Source organism: Oncorhynchus mykiss, chromosome 12, assembly GCF_013265735.2.
Source record: "Oncorhynchus mykiss isolate Arlee chromosome 12, USDA_OmykA_1.1, whole genome shotgun sequence".
In the NCBI taxonomy this organism is placed as follows: Eukaryota; Metazoa; Chordata; class Actinopteri; order Salmoniformes; family Salmonidae; genus Oncorhynchus; species Oncorhynchus mykiss.
Window position 1 is genome coordinate 73928788 of NC_048576.1, and position 18961 is coordinate 73947748.

Below are 18961 nucleotides of genomic sequence, written 5' to 3' on the forward strand. Positions count from 1 at the left end.
GATGATGGCATCCTTGGACTCAGGAAATTGCTTCAACATCTAAAATGTTGAATTCCACCTTGTAGTGTAGTCTTGTTCAGGCCTCAGCTCAGGCATCCCCATCTGGCGTTGTGTAGAATTTCATTTTTCAGTACCTACTGTCCTCCTGTGGAAGTATTCCACAGCTGCTTTCACTTTGTCCACAGTGGGCTTCATCATCTTCAGAGCATCTCTTACAATCAGGTTGATTGTGTGGGAAAGACATGGATGATGGGTCGGTCCATTTAAACATTTTCACGACTTTGGTTATGTTCGCTGCATTGTCGCTAACACAACAGACCACTTTTCCATCTGCTTGCCACTCTCAACAACAACTCTGACAAATTCGCTGAGGTGTGCCTGTCGCTGAACTCAAAGCAGTCCAGAAGACAGCTAGACATTGAAGAATCTTCAATGAAGTGACATGTAACCGACATTTAAGAAGTGGTTGCCCTTGATGTCCAGCAGTCAGTGGTAAGGCAAACTGCAGTAGCTTTTTGGACTCTTTCCCGCACTGAAGTCTGTGCTCTTGTACAGTTTTGGAATAAGTGATTTTGAAAGGGTTTTCCTGCTTGGAATTGTGTACATTGGATTTAGACTATTGCTATAATTTTTAAAACCTCTGTCTTCCACGATTGAAAATGACTGGAGGACAATCATTTTAGCCAATGCAATATCTATTTGGCCTTGTTTTGCTACAGACATAGACTTTGGCATAAACTGGTCCATAGAAAACAGCGTTGCTGTGGGTCGCGGAGTAGGCCTACTTGACTGAGTGGAAACATCTCCACTTGTGGAGGTGCTGGCTCCACCACTATCACTAGCAGGTCTGCTAGTTTCTCGAAGCTCCTCTACAGCTAGCTTCACAGTTGGGTGTAAAGTCGCATATGCCGGTGTAGGTTGTGCATTGAACCAGCTTTATATGAGATTTGGTTTGGCAAATTCTACTCCATGCTCTAACATTGTCTACATTATTAAAATGCATCCACATGCTACTGTGCTTCGACTCATTTTCCAGCTGTTGTTTTCAGTTATCCTTCCTCTCTCTCCTTCTCGGCAGCTAAGTGTGTGACTGTGTTAGTTGGCTCGAGCCTCCCTCACGCATCTTTGGTTCATTGGTTGACACTGTGTGTCTGATTGTCAGGAACAACAGGTGAGGCTGTTAGTCTGAGCAGACAGTCAAAACAAATGTGTGTGCGCTTGAGCATTTAGGCCAATATTATTTTTTATTTTGTTTTTTTGAATTAGTTAATTTTCATTATTTAAATATTTTTATTATTCATATCTTAATTTTTGTATATTTTTATAAATAGATTTGGCCCTTCTGATATGCGAGCCGGCTCCCAACATTCACCTACAAGAGCCGGCTCTTAAGAGCCGACTCGTTGGCGAACGACCCATCACTACTTGATGGGAATTTCTTACAGTACCTTATGGTCAAGTGGCACCCATAACAGCTCAATAGGGTTGAGATCCGGTGACTGTGCTGGCCACTCCTTATAGACAGAATATCAGCTGACTGCTTCTTCCCTAAATAGTTATTGCATAGTTTGGAGCTGTGCTTTGGGTCATTGTCCTGTTGTAGGAAGAAATTGGCTCCAATTAAGCACTGTCCACAGGGTACGGCATGGCGTTGAAAAATGGAGTGATAGCCTTCCTTCTTCAAGATTCCTTTTACCCAGTACAAATCTCCCACTTTACCACCACCAAAGCACCCCCAGACCATCACATTGCCTCCACCATGCTTGACAGATGGCGTCAAGCACTCCTCCAGCATATTTCATTTTTTTTCTGCATCTTACGAATGTTCTTCTTTGTGATCCGAACACCTCAAACTTAGATTTGTCTGTCCATAACACTTTTTTCCAATCTTCCTCTGTCCAGTGTCTGTTCTTTTGCCCATCTTAATCTTTTTGGCCAGTCTCAGATATGGCTTTTTCTTTGCAACTCTGCCTAGAAGGCCAACATCCCGGAGTCGCCTCTTCACTGTTGACGTTGAGACTGGTGTTTTGCGGGTTCTATTTAATGAAGCTGCAAGTTGAGGATTTGTGAAGCATCTGTTTCTCAAACTAGAAACTCGATAACTATGCAATAACTATTTAGGGAAGAAGCAGTCAGCTGATATTCTGTCTATAAGGAGTGGCCAGCACAGTTGTGCACCAGGGCCTCCCACTCCTCTTTCTATTCTGGTTAGAGCCAGTTTGCGCTTTTCTTTGAAGGGAGTAGTACACAGCGTAGTACGAGATCTTCAGTAGACTGACAAGTTCCAGAAGAAAGTTCTTAGTTTCTGGCCATTTTGAGCCTGTAATTGAACCCACAAATGCTGATGCTCCAGATACTCAACTAGTCTAAAGGCGGCCAATATAATTGCTTCTTTAAATCAGCACAACAGTTTTCAGCTGTGCTAACATAATTGCAAAATGGTTTTCTAATGATCAATTAGCCCTTTTAAAATGATAAACTTGGATTAGCTAACACAACGTGCCATTGGAACACTGGAGTGGTGGTTGCTGATAATGGGCCTTGGTACACCAGCTACCAAGCTTTCCAGCTACAATAGCCATTTACAACATTAACAATGTCTTCACTGTATTTCTGATCAACTTTATGTTATTTTAATGGACATAAAATTTGATTTTCCTTCAAAAACAAGGCCATTTCTAAGTGACCCCAAACTTTTGAAAGGTAGTGTAGGTGCTTACTTACAAGCCCTTAACCAACAGTGCAGTTCAAGAAATAGAGTTAAGAAAATATTTACTAAATAAAATGGTAAAAATAAAGTAACACAGAATTACATAACAATAACAAGGCTATATACAGGAGGCACCGGTACTAAGTAAATGTGTGGGGGGGTACAGGTTAGTAAAGGTAATTTGTACATGTAGGTAGGGGAAAGGAACTATGCATAGATGATACAGTGAGTAGCAGCAGTGGGGGATCAATGTAAATAGTCCAGGTGGTCATTTAATTAATTGTTCATTAGTCTTATAGCTTGGGGATAGATGTTCAGGAGCCTTTTGGACCTAGACTTGGTGCGCCAGTATGACTTGGGTGACAGGAGTCTTTGACAATTTTTTGGGCCTTCCGCTGACACCGACTGGTATATAGATCCTGGATGGCAGGAAGCTTGGCCCCAGTGATGTACTGGGCCGTACGCACTACCCTCTGTAGCGCCTTATGGTCAGATACCGAGCAGTTGCCATACGAGGCCGTGAGGCAACCAGTGCAGCTGTATAACTTTTTGAGGATCTGGGAACCCATGCCAAACCATTTCAGTCTCCTGACAGGAAAAAGGTGTTGTTGTGCCCTCTTCACGACTGTCTTGGTGTGTTTGGACCATAATAGTTTGCTGCACTTAGCATTATTATGCAATGGAAGACAGGTGAAACGATCTAATAATATTTCTAAAATCTACATTTAAGAACACCCTATCCTGACACATGTAAACCAGTGTTATTTTTAATAGCAAATAATACTCAAAAGTGATTCTTCATCAACTTAAAATTTGATGTGGAGTGACACCTGCTGGTCAAATTAAGGAGAGAAAACAATGAGCAAAAAGGTCGTAAGGGGCCAGTAGACTGGATTCAAAATGTCACATGTTGATATGATCCAATTTCAACCTCAGTTACTAGGCTATCCCACATTACATCACTATGTATAATTCTATCACATCAATAACTGAAATCCTGCCTTGCCTTCCCTATACATGTAGAACCAGTAGTGAGAGTATTGAATGAAAAAGAGAAACTTGTTCCCCAGCAACTGAAAGCACACAAATACAAGGTACAGATTGGCTGGCTGACACACAGTGTACATACACAAAGAGACTATGTACAGGCACACACACGTTTAAGAATACAGCTTTACTAATAAGGCCCAAGCAAGAATTGTTTAAAAAAAAGAAGCGCATTCAGCAAGTGATATTGGTGTGATACTGTTGTCCACAAAGAGTGGACATCGTCACAGAGAGGTTACATTGTTCCAAAGCGTTAAGGAGAAATTCATGAAAAAACATTGGGAGTAGCAATAGAAGTGACGACTACATAGATGAAAATATCATCATCGTAAAGTCAATTCATGTCAATCATTCTATCTTCTGTTCGCCCATCTCCTTATTCAGCTCTTCATAAGTAGCGTCCTCCTCCTTGTCATCTCCCTCGTCTGCCCGTGAGTTAGGGACCCAGAGCCCAGAGTCAATGCATCTCTTCATGTGGACCTTAGCCTCCTGACAGGTGGGAACAATGACATTCAGAGCACCAGTTTATAACAACTTCAGGAGGTTTTATGTCACTATTCAGTGTGCCTTTACATTTGTAGAACAATGTATGTTGTCGTATGCTTGCCCTGAGCACGTGGAAGACAATATAACAAAAGAAACACAGGAATGGATTGTTTTGTAACCTACCGTTGGGTCCAGCTTCGTGATGACAGTCTGCAACATGGCAATGTCCTTCTCGTCAAAACATTTCTGCATCTCCTACAAAAAGGACAAAATAAACGGCTTCGTTAACTTGCAAAAACAGAGATAGGGATGATGATGGAAGGACGGTGCTAAATGGAGGAGGTGCAGCAGTAGATGTCCTGTACCTCAGGTAAGGACTCATACACCTCAGCAGGATCCAGTCCTCCGGGCCCCAGGCGTTTCTGTCTCTCCTCCTCTTCGTACTCCTTCATGGCCCTCTCGATGCGGATCTTGGCCCTGCCGCGCACCCTCTCCTTAAAGGACTCCAGCTCATCATTAAAGGCATCCTGATACTGCTGATCTGCAGTCTGAGAGAGGGAAATGTAACTGTTAGTCTATATACTTTGCTATTGAGTGCAAGTGGGAAATGTATCACCTTTACACGCAAACAAACCTTTATCTTGTCGAAGAACTGACGGAAGCAACCGCGGGGATCCACCTTCAGGCTCTTAGCCAGCTCCAGGATGAACTGCATCACTATGGTCTGGTGGGCCACCTGCTCCATCAGCGCTTTCTTCTACAGGAGGAAAACATCAACAGGACACTGACATTAACCCTTGTGTATGCTCATCTGTATCAAGAAAAGGAAACTGCATGTGTACTTCGTACTGAGGCATGTTTGGGCAAATAAAGAGGATCAGACGATCACTTACTAACCTACTTCATAACCTTCTCTACACCAGGATTGTGTTAATTATGTACCAAATGTAAGAAAATGGACAGAAACAGGGAAGGACTACCTGGACTTGTTCAACAAGAAACACTATCATTTTCTGTTTCAAAACATTTTGCTACCCTGTGCCCTACTGAACACCCTGATTAGTGGTCTCGGGGGTAATGTATAGCGGATGGGTTATTAGTGGTGAGGTTTGTCGTATTACGGTTCTGCACTCACCTCCTCCACCTCCAGGTCAATGCACATGATGACTAGGTAGTTGGCCGTCTCCTCACACACCAGGTGAGGGTTGTCTGATAGGTACTTCTGGCTGTCGTCCCAGCGTTTCATCATACCTGACAACAGAGACAGAGACCATGGCCATGACAACTACCCACAAAGAATGAGGACAACAAAGAATGGGAAAATGACTCACCAAAGTGTTTGATCTCTTTCTCATACTTCTCCACAAAGGTCTTGTGTTTCTGCTCTTTCTGCTCCTCGGTCTCCTCCTTCACATCTGGCTTAACATTCATAACACTCTAGGAGAGACAGAAGGAGTGAGAGAGAGATCGGAGTGGGACAGAAGGAGTGAGAGAGAGATCGGAGTGGGGGCAAGTCAAGTGGCATCAGCAAATAACCATCACCTGCAGCCAGGGTGCACCAGTGGTTCCACACACTTAACCCACCTTGCTGAAGCCCTCCTTGCAGAGTGTGTCTACATTCCATGGCATCTTCTTCTCTTCCCGCCGGTGGTCCTCCAGTTTCTTCTCCCAGTCCCGCTCCTCCTTCTTCAGCCTCTTCTCCTCGGCCTGTGCCTTGCTCAGCTCAGCTTTGGCATCGTCCGTGACTGAACTGGACAGATTCTTAGTCTTCTTCTGTGCTTCAGTCAACTTGCGCTTAGATTCAGCTAGCCCCTTCTCCAGGTCCTCACCAGCCTTTATGAACTGGTCCATTCGTTCCACACGCGCCTAGGTGATGGTGGGGAGATGGGTCAGGACAAAGATATCTCATCGCGGATAACTACAACACAACGTCAAATGTTATGTTTATCTTTCCATTGCATTTATCTGCGATAGGAGGCTGTTTACTTAACGCATCTGCAAATCTAGAAAGCTAGCTAATAATGTGATTCTTAGCTAACTTACAGAGACCAAGTAGCTATCTAATTTTTTTTTTTTTTTTACCCTTAACTAGGCAAGTCAGTTAAGAACAGGGTCTTATTTACAGTGACGGCCTAGGAACAGTTGGTTAACTGCCTTGTTCAGAGGCAGAACGACACATTGTTTTACCTTGTCAGCTCGGATTCGATCTAGCAACCTTTCAGTTACTGGCCCAACACTCTAACCACTAGGCTACCTGCCGCTCCAAACGTTCGACATAACGTTACCTCATGCCTCCATTTGAAAAGGCTGGGTGTATCGATGTTTGGATGAGTGTCATCTTCATCATCTGAAACCTCAATGTGGTCCCACACGCTGTAGTCGATCCTACTTGTCATTCTAGCTACCAAGCTAGCAGGCTAAAACGTTGCTTGCAGCAAGAGCACGTTAAAAGTGAAAATAACAGATGTGAGTCTAATGATACAACGTAACTATCTAACTTCAAACCTTGTTAGAAATTATATTGGTAGCTAATATATTTACTATTGCTAAACAATAATAGTGCACAATGTAGCTTTAGCTTGCTATGGAGGAAACCCTAGACATTTCCGTTTAGACGCTTTCCACGTCTCTACGTAAACTCGTTATTGAAGAACGTCAAGGCAAAGGCATGTGGGTGGGGCATGAGATTTTTGTAATAAAAAAAGAAATATAAAGATTATTTAGTAGTTTAAATAATAATAGCCTACCATCATTGATAATAATAAAACCAACTGGCCATATAAATATACATTTGTCATTTTATTAGTGTTTTTATGCATGTAAAAAAGAGAACAAAAAACAACAACGTAGATTTCCAAAATAAAGTTAATGCATAGCTTATTAATGGATATAATTATTCACACTACCTCTCGTTCTAGGGTTCTCCACACTGAAAGTGAACTGTATACCCTACATATATATTTAAACACATCAAAGTATACGTTATGTTGCAATAACAACAACAAGAATCAATCATAACACAATATGCTACTATAAACTATTACATGACCAAAGTCTTTAAAAATGTAAGGCGATTCCTTTTTTTTTCTGTGCGATGGTCTGGCTGACAATGATGACATTCTCACACCTGTAACAAAACCATGCAATTGATATTAGAGACAGACAATATCTTCCCTCTGCTAATCCCCCAAACTTGGACTTTTGTTTTGTAAAGCCAACACTCCACTGTGGGGAAAAGTCACATACCTCCGATGTGGCCCTTTGTACCTTAAAGAGACTCCTCACATTACATACCATAGAAAAATCAAATAAGAACAATGGCTTCTATAACAAGTGTGATGGTAGAGAGTGCTAGTTCTATCCTCTAAATGTGTGCATTTAACAATGCCCCCTTCACTGTGTCTTCCTACCTTAAGACTTAGTCTTGATGATGAACTGCTTACTCTTCTTGCCAATCGTATTAGAAGAAATGCAGGTGTAGGTCCCTGGAAGCAAGGAGGAAGAGGTAAAAAGAGGTAGGTCCTCCATCTTCTCTTTGGGATCTGAAGACTGCCAGCTGTACACAGGACTGGGGCTTCCTGTAGCCGTGCAGTTTAATGTGATTTCATCCCCCATACCGATGTCCAGGGTCTCAGCCTCAGGACTGAGGAAGGATGGGGGGTCTGAGAAAATAAGGGAAAGGGATGGATATTGCATAAAAACGAATACACAAACACAATTGTATTTCATTGTTTCTCATGAAACTATAAATGGTTGGGTTGAGTGGATAGGCTCACAGTGCACAGAGACGTTGAGAGGCTCTGATGTCACTGAAGGAGGCGGTTGTGGTCCCTCTGGTCCCAAGTCCAGCTGAGCCACGCACTTGTACTGGGCTCCATTATCAGCTTTGGTTGGGGTGATCAGGAGGATGGAGGATACTTGGACAGGGGAGGCTGGGGTCAGATCAGAGAAAGAGTGGTTGTAAACTTCAGTCTGCCCTCTGTACCACCTCAGGGTGAGGTATTGAACGGGGGCAATGTTCTGGACATCACAGAGCAGCTGGTACTCTTTCCCCTCCAACATGGGACCAGTGTGGTTCGCTGAGCTGATAGTGACACTGTCTGGAGTCTCTGTGAAAGATCAGCTGGTTAGTGTGTCAAGCAAAACACGTACATTTAGTAGTAGTCGTCACAAATAGAATTCATTATTATGAAGTATGGCCTGATGCATGTACAACAGCCATGCTCTGCCTTAAATTGTGCTAAGATAAAAAGCCAGCTTTATTTAGGCCAGGTTGACTCACTGTAAAGAATGAGGTTGAGTTTCTCCTCACACTGTCTGGGTGCAGTGAAGAAGACTCCATAGCAGATAGGCTCCTCGATCCAGTCGATCAGACTGTCCACCTTCCATTGGACAGCACGGTCCTGTTGGGTGTGTGCTGCCCCGATGGCTGACTCCCAGCCTAAGACACGCACCGGGCGAGAGGCCTCACAGCTGACGGAAACAGGTTCCCCAAACCCCACCACCACCCTGGAGGGTTTCAGCTCCAGAGAGCATCCTTCACCTGACACTGAGACATGGACAATATCATCATCACTATCATCATCGTTACATTGTCTTCATCCGCATCATTTTCACAATCTTTTTCATTATCATCATGATCATCACGTAATCAAATTAGAGAGTTCTATTATTGCTGGCATATCCGCAACATTCATATTTGTTAAATAAAATCACATTTACAGATACAAAGAAAATGTTGCTTGCAGTGATTTGATTGTGTGACTTTAGCAGGTGTTTATGATCTGTTTGTATCACTGTGGATATAAGATTGGGTGGGATGCAGGTTCCACTTTGCCATCCTCTCTGGGTTGCAAGTTTAATTTCAGTGGACAAAGCACAGGTAAATAATTCAGACACTCATACATGCAATATTATATAAGAGTATTTCGCCAAAGAGCTTTAAAACCATTTATGACCGATTCTATTGCCAAACACGTCTTCAAACTACAAACTCGTTGGTACAATGGGGGCCTCTACTGCAGATGTCCCATAACCCTTGACTCCACAGAGAATAAGCAAATCTTATGAATAATAAAATGTCTCTTGCAACATCTTACCGGTGCAGAACATGCAAAAGTTTAGGATCCATTTTAGAAAGTAGTTTTCCATCTTTTTGCAGACTTTGCTGAAGTCCACTATGGTCGGAGTTGAAAGACGAGTGGAATTCCGACTTGGTCCTGCTTGGCAACTCCAAAGTGAACTGTGATTACTAACAAAAGCCCTCCCTCACCAAACGAGGGCTCTCATACCGTAGTCTGTGTCTGACTGCAGGGCCCCGAGGGAGAGAAGAGGGGGCTAAGGAAGTTTGACAGGCATCAAGGCCAGACCTCCTCAATGGTAACTCATTAGGCCTACATCCCAAATTCTTCCTTTAATCATTATTTGTGGTTTAGTTAGAATCTGTATTTTCATGTTCAATGAGAGTTAATATATCAGACCCATTATATATTTCAGCCCAAAATGTATTCCTACTCCTAGAATCACAGGCTAGGTCTTTTGTAGTTCTGTTTGCTGTCATGTATTGTTACAGCAGCACAACCCCAAGCTATTCAGATGACATCTCTGTTCTGTTTTTAGAAAATACCCATATAGAGTTCTATGACTTCAGAAGGGTACTATGGTTACAATTTTCAGTTCTTTAATCTGAAATTAAACCCCAATGACCTGTGTTAACTTGCCTCAAACTAAACAGTTCCTGTGTGACTGTGGATTCATATACATAGGTGGTTTGAGAGAACTCACAATGCAGTTCTACTCTCTTTTCTGCAGGCATGTTTGAATCCCATACGCACACTGCTTGGAGACCCCATGCTTTGTCAAGACTCAGCAGGTTGGATTGTTGGACTCGAGTTGTCCGGCATGTAGTGTGTAGGCCTCACACTGTGATCAGAATGTACCACCACTGCACAACAGCACCAGCCGTGACCAGGCTGCCAGAAACATTGCTCAGTAATTGGATGCTTATTGGGTGTATTTATAGAAGGCTCAAATGCCAATCCTCAGTGTCTACAGTATGTCGACTCTGTTTTGTGTTTCTACCCTGTGCCTTTGTTTGTTGTGGAAGTACACTACTGTACACTTGTTTCTGACAATGATCATGTGTGTATAATATAAAATGTTTTTCCTCAAGGGCTAAATGTGCTGGCAAATTGCCCTTATAAGTCTACACTGCAGCCAGGTTGTTATAGCAACAGTCAGGCTGTGTTTCTTGGCAAGACAGAAGTCCCCTTCACCAGGATAAACCCGAGTGACACAAAAAGGACACACTCAATTCTGAAAAAGGAAGTATTTATATGAGCCACTGTAGGCAGGATAACAGAGGGACTTTCATGCTTCTCTTTAAATTGACCTTAGTTTGCACTGATTAGTATGGGGGTGTCAGTGTTACAGTGATGTATGAGAGAAAGGTTCCCAATGGCATACAAAAGACAGTAGAGGAACATGTCACAGTGAAAGACTGATTCTTCCAAAGCTTTAACTCAATGAGCATAACTGGTTGATGTTTGACAGTGAATGCTGTGTATGCATGCATCACCTGCATTGTAGATGCAAAACTTTCAACCAATGTTGCAGCACTATTGAAATGAAAGACAGCATCAGTCTCACCTAAATAGGTTGCAGTAGAACACTTCCTGAAACAGAATCTCTGACACAATGCTGAGCCTGACAGTATTGACATTCCAAAGAGAGAACTAAATGTCTGAACGGAAGAGCAGTCAGATGGAAACACACACATCACAGGTCATATAAACATAAGCAAGCTGACAAAAATGTCTAAATAAAGTAGAGAATGAGTGTTAGTGACTGTTAAAGACGGCATATAACAACATTCAGTGCTGAAATCAAATGGACAATATACACATAGTTAGTTAGCGACACAATACACAAACATCACATGTAAAAAGCTAGTTTACATCGGGCAACTAAAAATAGTGTTCTGTGCAACTTACAAGCACCATTTTCAACTGTACCAATGCTATTCCAGCCCTGTGCAATGTGAACTGAACTGAACATACTTTGCACTTAAAACTGTAAACATACCTTGAAATCTAGCATGAATTGGTTTAAAAAATTGTTATAAAAAATAAACCCAAATCTCTGATTGTGATTCAACAAAAAAAGACAACTATTGAAGAACTGTGCCACTGCACTCTTGTCAAAACAGAAAGAATTGGCAAGTAACAAAATCATCATCAGGGAATTGTTTCTACTTAACACAGTTTAGCAACTTCTTAAAGGGCCATGTGAGCCACCTATGGTGAGATATGACTGTGTAGCCTATTAAAATACCTGAGATAGATAAAACACATTAGTGGCCTTTCTCTCTTCACAGCCCTGAGACTGCGTCCATGGGGTTCATGTCGGTATGCATGTCCACTTCCCTATGGTCCACGGATATAGGTTGAGAAAGTGAAAGACAAACGATTAAAGCTATCATCAAACATACTGACAATACTGAGAATCAAGGGTGCTGTGAAGGTAAAAGAGAGAGATAAAATGGAAGAGTGTGGGCAGAGAACAAAATTAGCAATAGTGAAGAGAAGCTTCCTGTGGCTCTTGGAATAGTACACTTAAATCGGTTAAAAGGCTCTGGTAGCACCAATTGAGAGCAACAAGAAAGAAAAAAAGCATTAGATAGGAAGTGATGCATTGCATGGCTCATTTCTCATTGTATATAAGGTCACTTGTTGCTGACTACAGCGATCAGGCTAGCCTGTTTTCCCAGCCGCTTTACATCCGTGACAGAGACACAATGGCCGTGAGAAGAGAGACTACATTCAGACATGCTTGATAATAAAACAAATAATAAAACAGGACACACATGCCTGTGAATGAATGCTTTGTAGTGTCGCGCCACATGTTCACACCGACACAGCCCAAGACTCATTCAAAACAACACCACATACAAATGGCACAAAGCTATTGGTTGGAGTAGGCTAATAGAAAGCACTCTTTGGATTTATAAGCCATGCAGGATTGGAGTGTTCCATCATAATAATTGAGCAAACAACCATTCTTATTCATACAGTGTCTGTTGAGGAAGTCCTGCTGGTCACATTGACGATAGAAATTCTCTTCCTCTGGCCTGGTCAGATGATGGAGTTGGGACCTGCTCTCTGTTTGACAACGACATAGACAATCACGACCACAAAGGTCAGGCCCAGGCAAGATCCTATGATGACCCAGAACGTTGTTCTGCCCCCTGTGGGAAGAGGGTGTGGCTAATGAGGGTTTGATCAGCTGACCGTCCCAAGCTCCTCAGCCCCAGCAACAGCAGAGTTTATTTTTTTGTGATGCACCACACAGACAGACACTAGAGCAAAGAAAGCATGCACGACCACTACTATCCCTGCAGTGGTTCCACGACTGCCTGGAGAAACAGCAGCAATTTGGCAATATTAAACATTTAAATATACTGTCAACGGAGATATTTCACAGAACAGTCTATATGGGAAATATTAAGAAAGTAACACGTGTACATGGTACGGAAAGAATGGGTCCCATTTCACATGAAGTGTCCTGAAAAACATTTTTCCATGGTAGTTAGTTTCATATGTACAGTGTAGTAACAATGTAATAATTGCAAAGTAACAAAGTACTTGTGGTCACCTGATGAGGCACCCGTACCAATGGACAGTCTCATTCAGGTAAAAGGCAACATGAATGCCACTAGTGAGTGAAGGGGGAGCGAGAGAAGAAGAGGGAGCGGTAGTAGGAGAGAATAGAAGCATTTGTGAGAAAGATAAGACTAGGTACTAATTAGAAACATGATCCTACCTATAGGTTTGGGATTCACAGTGAAAGTCTTGCTGATCTTGCCTATCTGACTGGAGGCAGTGCAGGTGTAGGTTCCTGGGAGCTTGGAGAGGGGTGTGAAAAGAGCTTCTTGGACATGTGAAGAATGCCAGCTGTACAGAGGAGTGGGCTTTCCAGTAGCTGTGCAGTTTAAGGTGATTTCCTCCCCCACTCTGATGTCCAGGATCTCAGCTTCAGGTCTGGAAAAGGTTGGGGAGGTCTGAAGAATGAGGAGAAATAAGAATCAATCAACATGGACTGTTCCCACAAGATTCAGTATCTGGGGAGGGTGAAATTAGGAGATGGATGAGAACAGATTACTGGAAGAATCTGTTAAATATCATAGTAGGGTATCAGATCAAACTAAATGATCCGCTGTAAACATGAATGGAATGATTGAAAATAAGAGGGAACTTACAGTGCACAGTAATGCTGATTAATGATGTCACTGTAGGATGGGGTTGTGGTCCCTCTGGTCCCAGGTCCAGTTCTGCTCTACATCTATACTGAGCTCCATCATCATTTCTACTGGGGCTAATCATCAGAGTATCTGACACATCCACTGGTGTCTTACTGACAGTACTGTAAGTTACATTATCTAAGGGTTCATTCCCTTTGTACCACTTCACAATCAGGTTCTGTAGAGGAGCGATGTTCTGGATGTCACACTGCAGCTGGTACTGTGTCCCCTCCACCATGGGACCAGAGTGTCTCAGAACAGAGATGGAGACGCTGTCTGGAGTCTCTGTAGAGGAAGGCAACAATGTAAAAAAACCCTCAATGCTGATATACAGTTAAATAGAAAAATACCTTTCACATTCACAAGGAGGAAAATACTCACTGTAGAGAATGACTGGAAGTACTTTTGAGGGTTGTTTGCTGTCAATGAGAGTGATGTAGCATGTAGGTTCTATTGTCCAATCAGTAAGGTTATCCACAGTCCAGGTGACAATGTTGACATCTTGTTCAAAACTTCTATGTGGGAATGTGTCCTCCCAGCCCATCCCCTCATGGTCTGTGGATGATGTGCTGCAGTTGACTGAGACTGAAGCTCCATATCTCACCACCACTCTGGGAGGGTTGAGCACAAGAGAGGAGGCATGTGTTGGCCTACCTACCGGTCAGAGCACATGACATGTGAACAACATGGCAATGATTACATAAAACCATAAAATAACACTGACATAACAATACAATGTCTGTCAAAAAATATATATTTGCTTGTATTTTTGCTGGTTTGTATTACAATCTCTCTGCTGGCCAAGACAACTGGTTTGACTAAGCAAACTGAATTTTTGAAGTGGCCATATATTTCACTATCAGAGGGTCAGAGGAAGTTGCCTATTGCTTCTGCTAGTTGTTAAAAAACAAAGTTCACTCAGTAAAGTCAGGAACAAGGGAGTAAATGAATGAAACTTGTTTTAATATTAATAGTGCTCTAAGGCAGGGGTTCCCAAACTTTTGCACTCAGACCCCCCTTCCAGCATTGGGGAACATCCCGCGCCACCCTGCGCACGAGCCATGTCTATTTCTATGGGCAAAAGCACTTTTCATGACAAAAACTGTTCACACCCCTCTTGTTGGTGAAGAGAAAATCTTGCAGGTTTAAAGTTTATTTTCTGCAATTCTACAAATTTTTTCATGAGGTGCAGAGAAAATGTAGCATTTTTATTCTATACATTTTGCAATGTCTAATGTGTATTTATGTGATATTTAAGTGGCTCAAACGTTAAAACAAAATCTATGGGGCAAAAAAAAAGCGTTAGCTGATGTGTCCCGACTTTATAAATAAATAATATAAAAAACTCAGGTTTTCAATTTATTAATGTGGTTGAGAGTTGTAACAGTAGAATGCACAAGGTGCATTTTTTACATGTGGTAGTGTATGGGAAGTTGTCCTCTTGTTGTGTCATTCACTGACAGACATTAGAGAGCTATTTCTAACATGTCAGTAATGTATAGTTGATCAACTAGCCCATGTTAGCTGGGTAGGTATGTTAGGCTAACCAGCTACTGTGGGGCAAAAAAGTATTTAGTCAGCCACCAATTGTGCAAGTTCTCCCACTTAAAAAGATGAGAGAGGCCTGTAAATTTTCATCATAGGTACACTTCAACTATGACAGACAAAATGAGAAAAAAAATCCAGAAAATCACATTGTAGGATTTTTTATGAATCACTCAGCAACAGGCTGCCTCACTGCCTGATAGTCAGCAGCAGATCCTCATAATTTAGATATTTTTAAGAAATGTCATGGCGGCCGCGGTGCAAACAAGAAGTAGCCCTAAAACCCGAAACCAATAGGTTACATTTTCACCCACTACATCGTTTACAAAGTAGCCAAATAATACGAAAAGCACCTACATGGCAACCCTGAATCATCGCTCTCATGTCTGTGCAAGCAAGCTAGATAGTGCTACGTATCAACTGGGGCAAAAACCATAGTGAGCTTCGATTAGTCAATAGCAACGGGGTGTCGTGTAAACGACGAACTTTAACCTTTCTCAAAGCTAATGGTTATACAGATTTAACTGCATTTTTGTCCCGCCCTGATCACGATACCTCACCCATGCTTGCGTCGCACAATGGTCGCTCCGCCCACTTCGCGTCCTTTGAAAATGAATGGGTTTTCGTTTAATCCGGGATGACGGAGATCCCAAAACGCGTCGCGAAATAACTGTTGTGCAAAATCAGAATAATGACCAGCTGTTTTGAAATCCTGTAGATTCCTCATATGGCCAACGTACAAGAAAAATCAAGTTCTGCAAATCACACAACAAATTTTATGAGGGATTATTTGAAATGAACAATGTAGTGCGTGTTCGGGTCTCTTCTATAATTCATTAGGTTTAAGGATGACTTTTTCAAAACAAAAAGCCTATTGAAATATTTCATATATTTTTCACGAGTAACATTTTAAATACTCAGAGCAGGTATTCCCAAATTGGGGACAATAGCAACGGGATGTCGTAACCCCCAGTGGTGCGAGCAATGCCGTCGGGGGTACGCCAAACAAAAATGTGATTCACATTAAAAAATATATATTTATTTTTTTTGTCCCGCAAAAAATTCTTCACATTTTCAAACAAACCATTTAAATTTTCCAGCTATACATTTGGGTGAGTTTTTTTCTCCTTAGTAGCCTCGTTTCAATGCCAAAAATAAAATTAAACCATCCAGTGTTCAGCGAAATAACAATACAATGTCAAATACAGGTAGCCTAGTCAAATAATTAACATTCAACCACATTAACTTTTACTCTCTTGCGGGAATTCCACTAGCGGTCTGTATGTAGCCAAGAGTTGCTGCTGCTCATTCCGTTTGCTCAAAAATGGATAAATGGTAAAAAAAAAAAAAAAAAAAGTAGGGCCCACGTCAATAGAGACACATACCAGCTCTACTGGTAGTACTGCTACTATCAGCAGTACTTCACCTGCACCTGTCAACGACACAAGTTGTTCTGCTTCCACGAGCACATCCAATGCAAGCATCATAAATTCTACAGTTGTTGTTAGCCCAGCTAGCATGGACACTGATAGATGTGAATCTGATGCAGCCGAAGAGCTACTGCATGCTTACCTGGGAAAGCAACAAACAGCAGACAGGGACGTTGGACCATCGAAGAGGCGCAAATATGATGAGAACTACATTGATTTGGGGTTCACTTATAGTGGGAGTAGTGCCTTTACTCAGTCACAGTGTGTTATATGTGCAAAAGTACTATCTCACAACTTGATGAAACCTGTCACAACTTCCTCCGAACGTCACCGGTCTTCTAGCCATCACCGATCCACCTTTAATTTTCCATTTGTTTTGTCTTGTCTTCCCACACACCTGGTTTCAGTTCCATCAATTACATGTTGTGTATTTAACCCTCTGTTCCCCCCATGTCCATGTCCGGTATTGTTAATTGTAAGTGCTTGTGCACGTTATGTCTGGTTATTGATTGTTCTGGTGGGTTTTCCGGTGGGTTTTTATTATTAAACTGCGCCGTTGGAAACACAGTTTTTTGCTCTCCTGCGTCTGACTTCTCTGCCGCCAGTACGCACCCCTTACAGAATACCGGACCAAACTTATGGAGTAGGCAGGAGCAGGTACCCTGGGTATAGGGGTGGAGGAGCGCATCCAGGAGCACGCAGCAATGCTCCACCATCTTGGCACCGCGATGGACCACGTTGCCCAGACAATGGACCGCTGGGAGAGACAGGGAGTTCTCCCAGCGCCTCCACCAGCACAGCCGGGATCTCCAATACACGCCCCTCTTTCTCCTGGTCCCAGTGGGATTCGTCTCTCCCTTCCCCAGGAATACAATGGGACGGCTGCAAACTGCCAGGGGTTCCTCTTGCAGCTGGACTTGTACCTGGCAACCATCCACCTGGCTCCTTCGGGCCATGAGAGGGTGTCCGCCCTCGTCTCGTGCCTCACCGGGAAAGCCCTGGAGTGGGCCAAAGCCGTATGGAGAGAGGGAGCTGTGGCGTTGGACCGGTTTGAGGAGTTCACCCGCCGTTTCCGGGCAGTCTTCGACCACCCGCCCAAGGGTAGAGCGGCGGGTGAACGCCTATTCCATCTGAGACAGGGGACGAGGAGCGCCCAGGAGTTTGCCCTGGAGTTTCGGACCCTGGCTGCCGGCGCGGGATGGAACGACAGGGCCCTGATTGACCATTATCGCTGCAGTTTGCGCGAGGACGTCCGTCGGGAGTTGGCCTGCAGAGACACCACCCTCACATTCGACCAGCTGGTGGACCTGTCCATCCGTCTGGATAACCTGCTGGCTGGCCGCGGACATTCAGATCGGGGTCTGTTGGTTCCATCCCCCCTCTCCGATACCAATGAAGCTGGGAGGGGCGGTGCGCAGGGAGACCGGGGGGGGGGGGTGCCAGCTCGTGCACCATCTGTGGCCACAGAACCGGGTTGGTTCCTCTGGGTATCAAGGCAGCAGACAGGGCGCTCTGGCGTCACCCCAGGTGAGCCGGCACCATTCTCACCCAGAGCCCTCTGTCGCACATATGTTTATGTATGTCACTTTCTCTGAGTTTTCCCCGCATTCCCAGCATAAGGCGCTCGTCGATTCAGGCGCGGCTGGGAATTTTATAGATAGATCGTTCGCCAATAGTTTAGGTATCCTCTTTGTTCCGGTGTCTGTGCCTTTCCCCGTTCATGCCTTAGATAGTCGACCATTAGGGTCAGGGTTGATCAGGGAGGCCACCTCTCCTCAGGGCATGGTGACGCAGGGAGACAATTAGTCTCTTCCTTATTGACTCTCCTGCGTTTCCAGTGGTGCTAGGCCTACACTGGTTAGTTTGTCATGACCCCACTGTTTCTTGGCCACAGAGGGCTCTCACGGGGTAGACGCGAGAGTGCTCGGGGAGGTGTTAATGGGTTTCCGTTGGTGCTACTCTGGTGGAGAGTCCAGACCAGGTCTCCACTGCGTGCATTCCCCCTGAATATGCCTGATTTGGCTATCGCTTTCTCCAAAAAGAAGGCGACTCAATTACCACCCCATCGACGGGGCGATTGCGTGATGAATCTCCTGGTAGACTCTCCACTTCCCAGGAGTCACGTGTATCCCCTCTCACAGGCGGAGACGGAGGCTATGGAAACATATGTCTCCGAATCCCTGCATCAGGGGTACATTCGGTCCTCCACTTCACCCGGCTCCTCAAGTTTCTTTTTTGGGAAGAAGAAGGGGGAGGTCTGCGTGTATTGACTATCAGGGTCTGAACCAGATCACTGTGAGGTATAGTTACCCCCTACCGCTCATAGCCACAGCGATTGAGTCAATGCACAGTGCGCGCTTCTTCACCAAACTAGATCTCAGGAGCGCTTACAACCTGGTGCGTATCCGGGAGGGAGACGAGTGGAAGTTGGCTTTCAGTACCACC

At 43.7% G+C, this 18961-nt stretch overlaps 3 protein-coding genes across 3 annotated transcripts; all 3 read right to left on the bottom strand.

The window, feature by feature from the left end:
* Positions 1 to 3461: 3461 nt before the first annotated feature.
* Positions 3462 to 6901, bottom strand: LOC110538424 (hsp90 co-chaperone Cdc37). The gene is made up of 8 exons (XM_021625243.2): positions 6529 to 6901; positions 5828 to 6109; positions 5575 to 5680; positions 5379 to 5494; positions 4878 to 5000; positions 4609 to 4791; positions 4427 to 4498; positions 3462 to 4246 (listed from the first exon to the last, which is right to left on the bottom strand). Exons 1-8 carry the CDS (start codon positions 6637 to 6639, stop codon positions 4106 to 4108), a joined length of 1134 nt encoding a protein of 377 aa, XP_021480918.1. The 5' UTR covers positions 6640 to 6901; the 3' UTR covers positions 3462 to 4105.
* Positions 6902 to 7023: 122 nt separating this feature from the next.
* LOC118937738 (hemicentin-1-like) lies at positions 7024 to 10411 on the bottom strand. The gene is made up of 5 exons (XM_036938388.1): positions 9343 to 10411; positions 8526 to 8792; positions 8020 to 8352; positions 7654 to 7905; positions 7024 to 7370 (listed from the first exon to the last, which is right to left on the bottom strand). Exons 1-4 carry the CDS (start codon positions 9392 to 9394, stop codon positions 7655 to 7657), a joined length of 903 nt encoding a protein of 300 aa, XP_036794283.1. The 5' UTR covers positions 9395 to 10411; the 3' UTR covers positions 7024 to 7370; position 7654.
* A 145-nt stretch (positions 10412 to 10556) lies between these two features.
* On the bottom strand, positions 10557 to 16847 carry LOC118937739 (intercellular adhesion molecule 1-like). Its single transcript, XM_036938389.1, has 5 exons — positions 16659 to 16847; positions 13923 to 14195; positions 13500 to 13826; positions 13064 to 13301; positions 10557 to 12488 (listed from the first exon to the last, which is right to left on the bottom strand). Exons 1-4 carry the CDS (start codon positions 16696 to 16698, stop codon positions 13276 to 13278), a joined length of 666 nt encoding a protein of 221 aa, XP_036794284.1. The 5' UTR covers positions 16699 to 16847; the 3' UTR covers positions 10557 to 12488; positions 13064 to 13275.
* Between the last annotated feature and the right edge of the window lie 2114 nt (positions 16848 to 18961).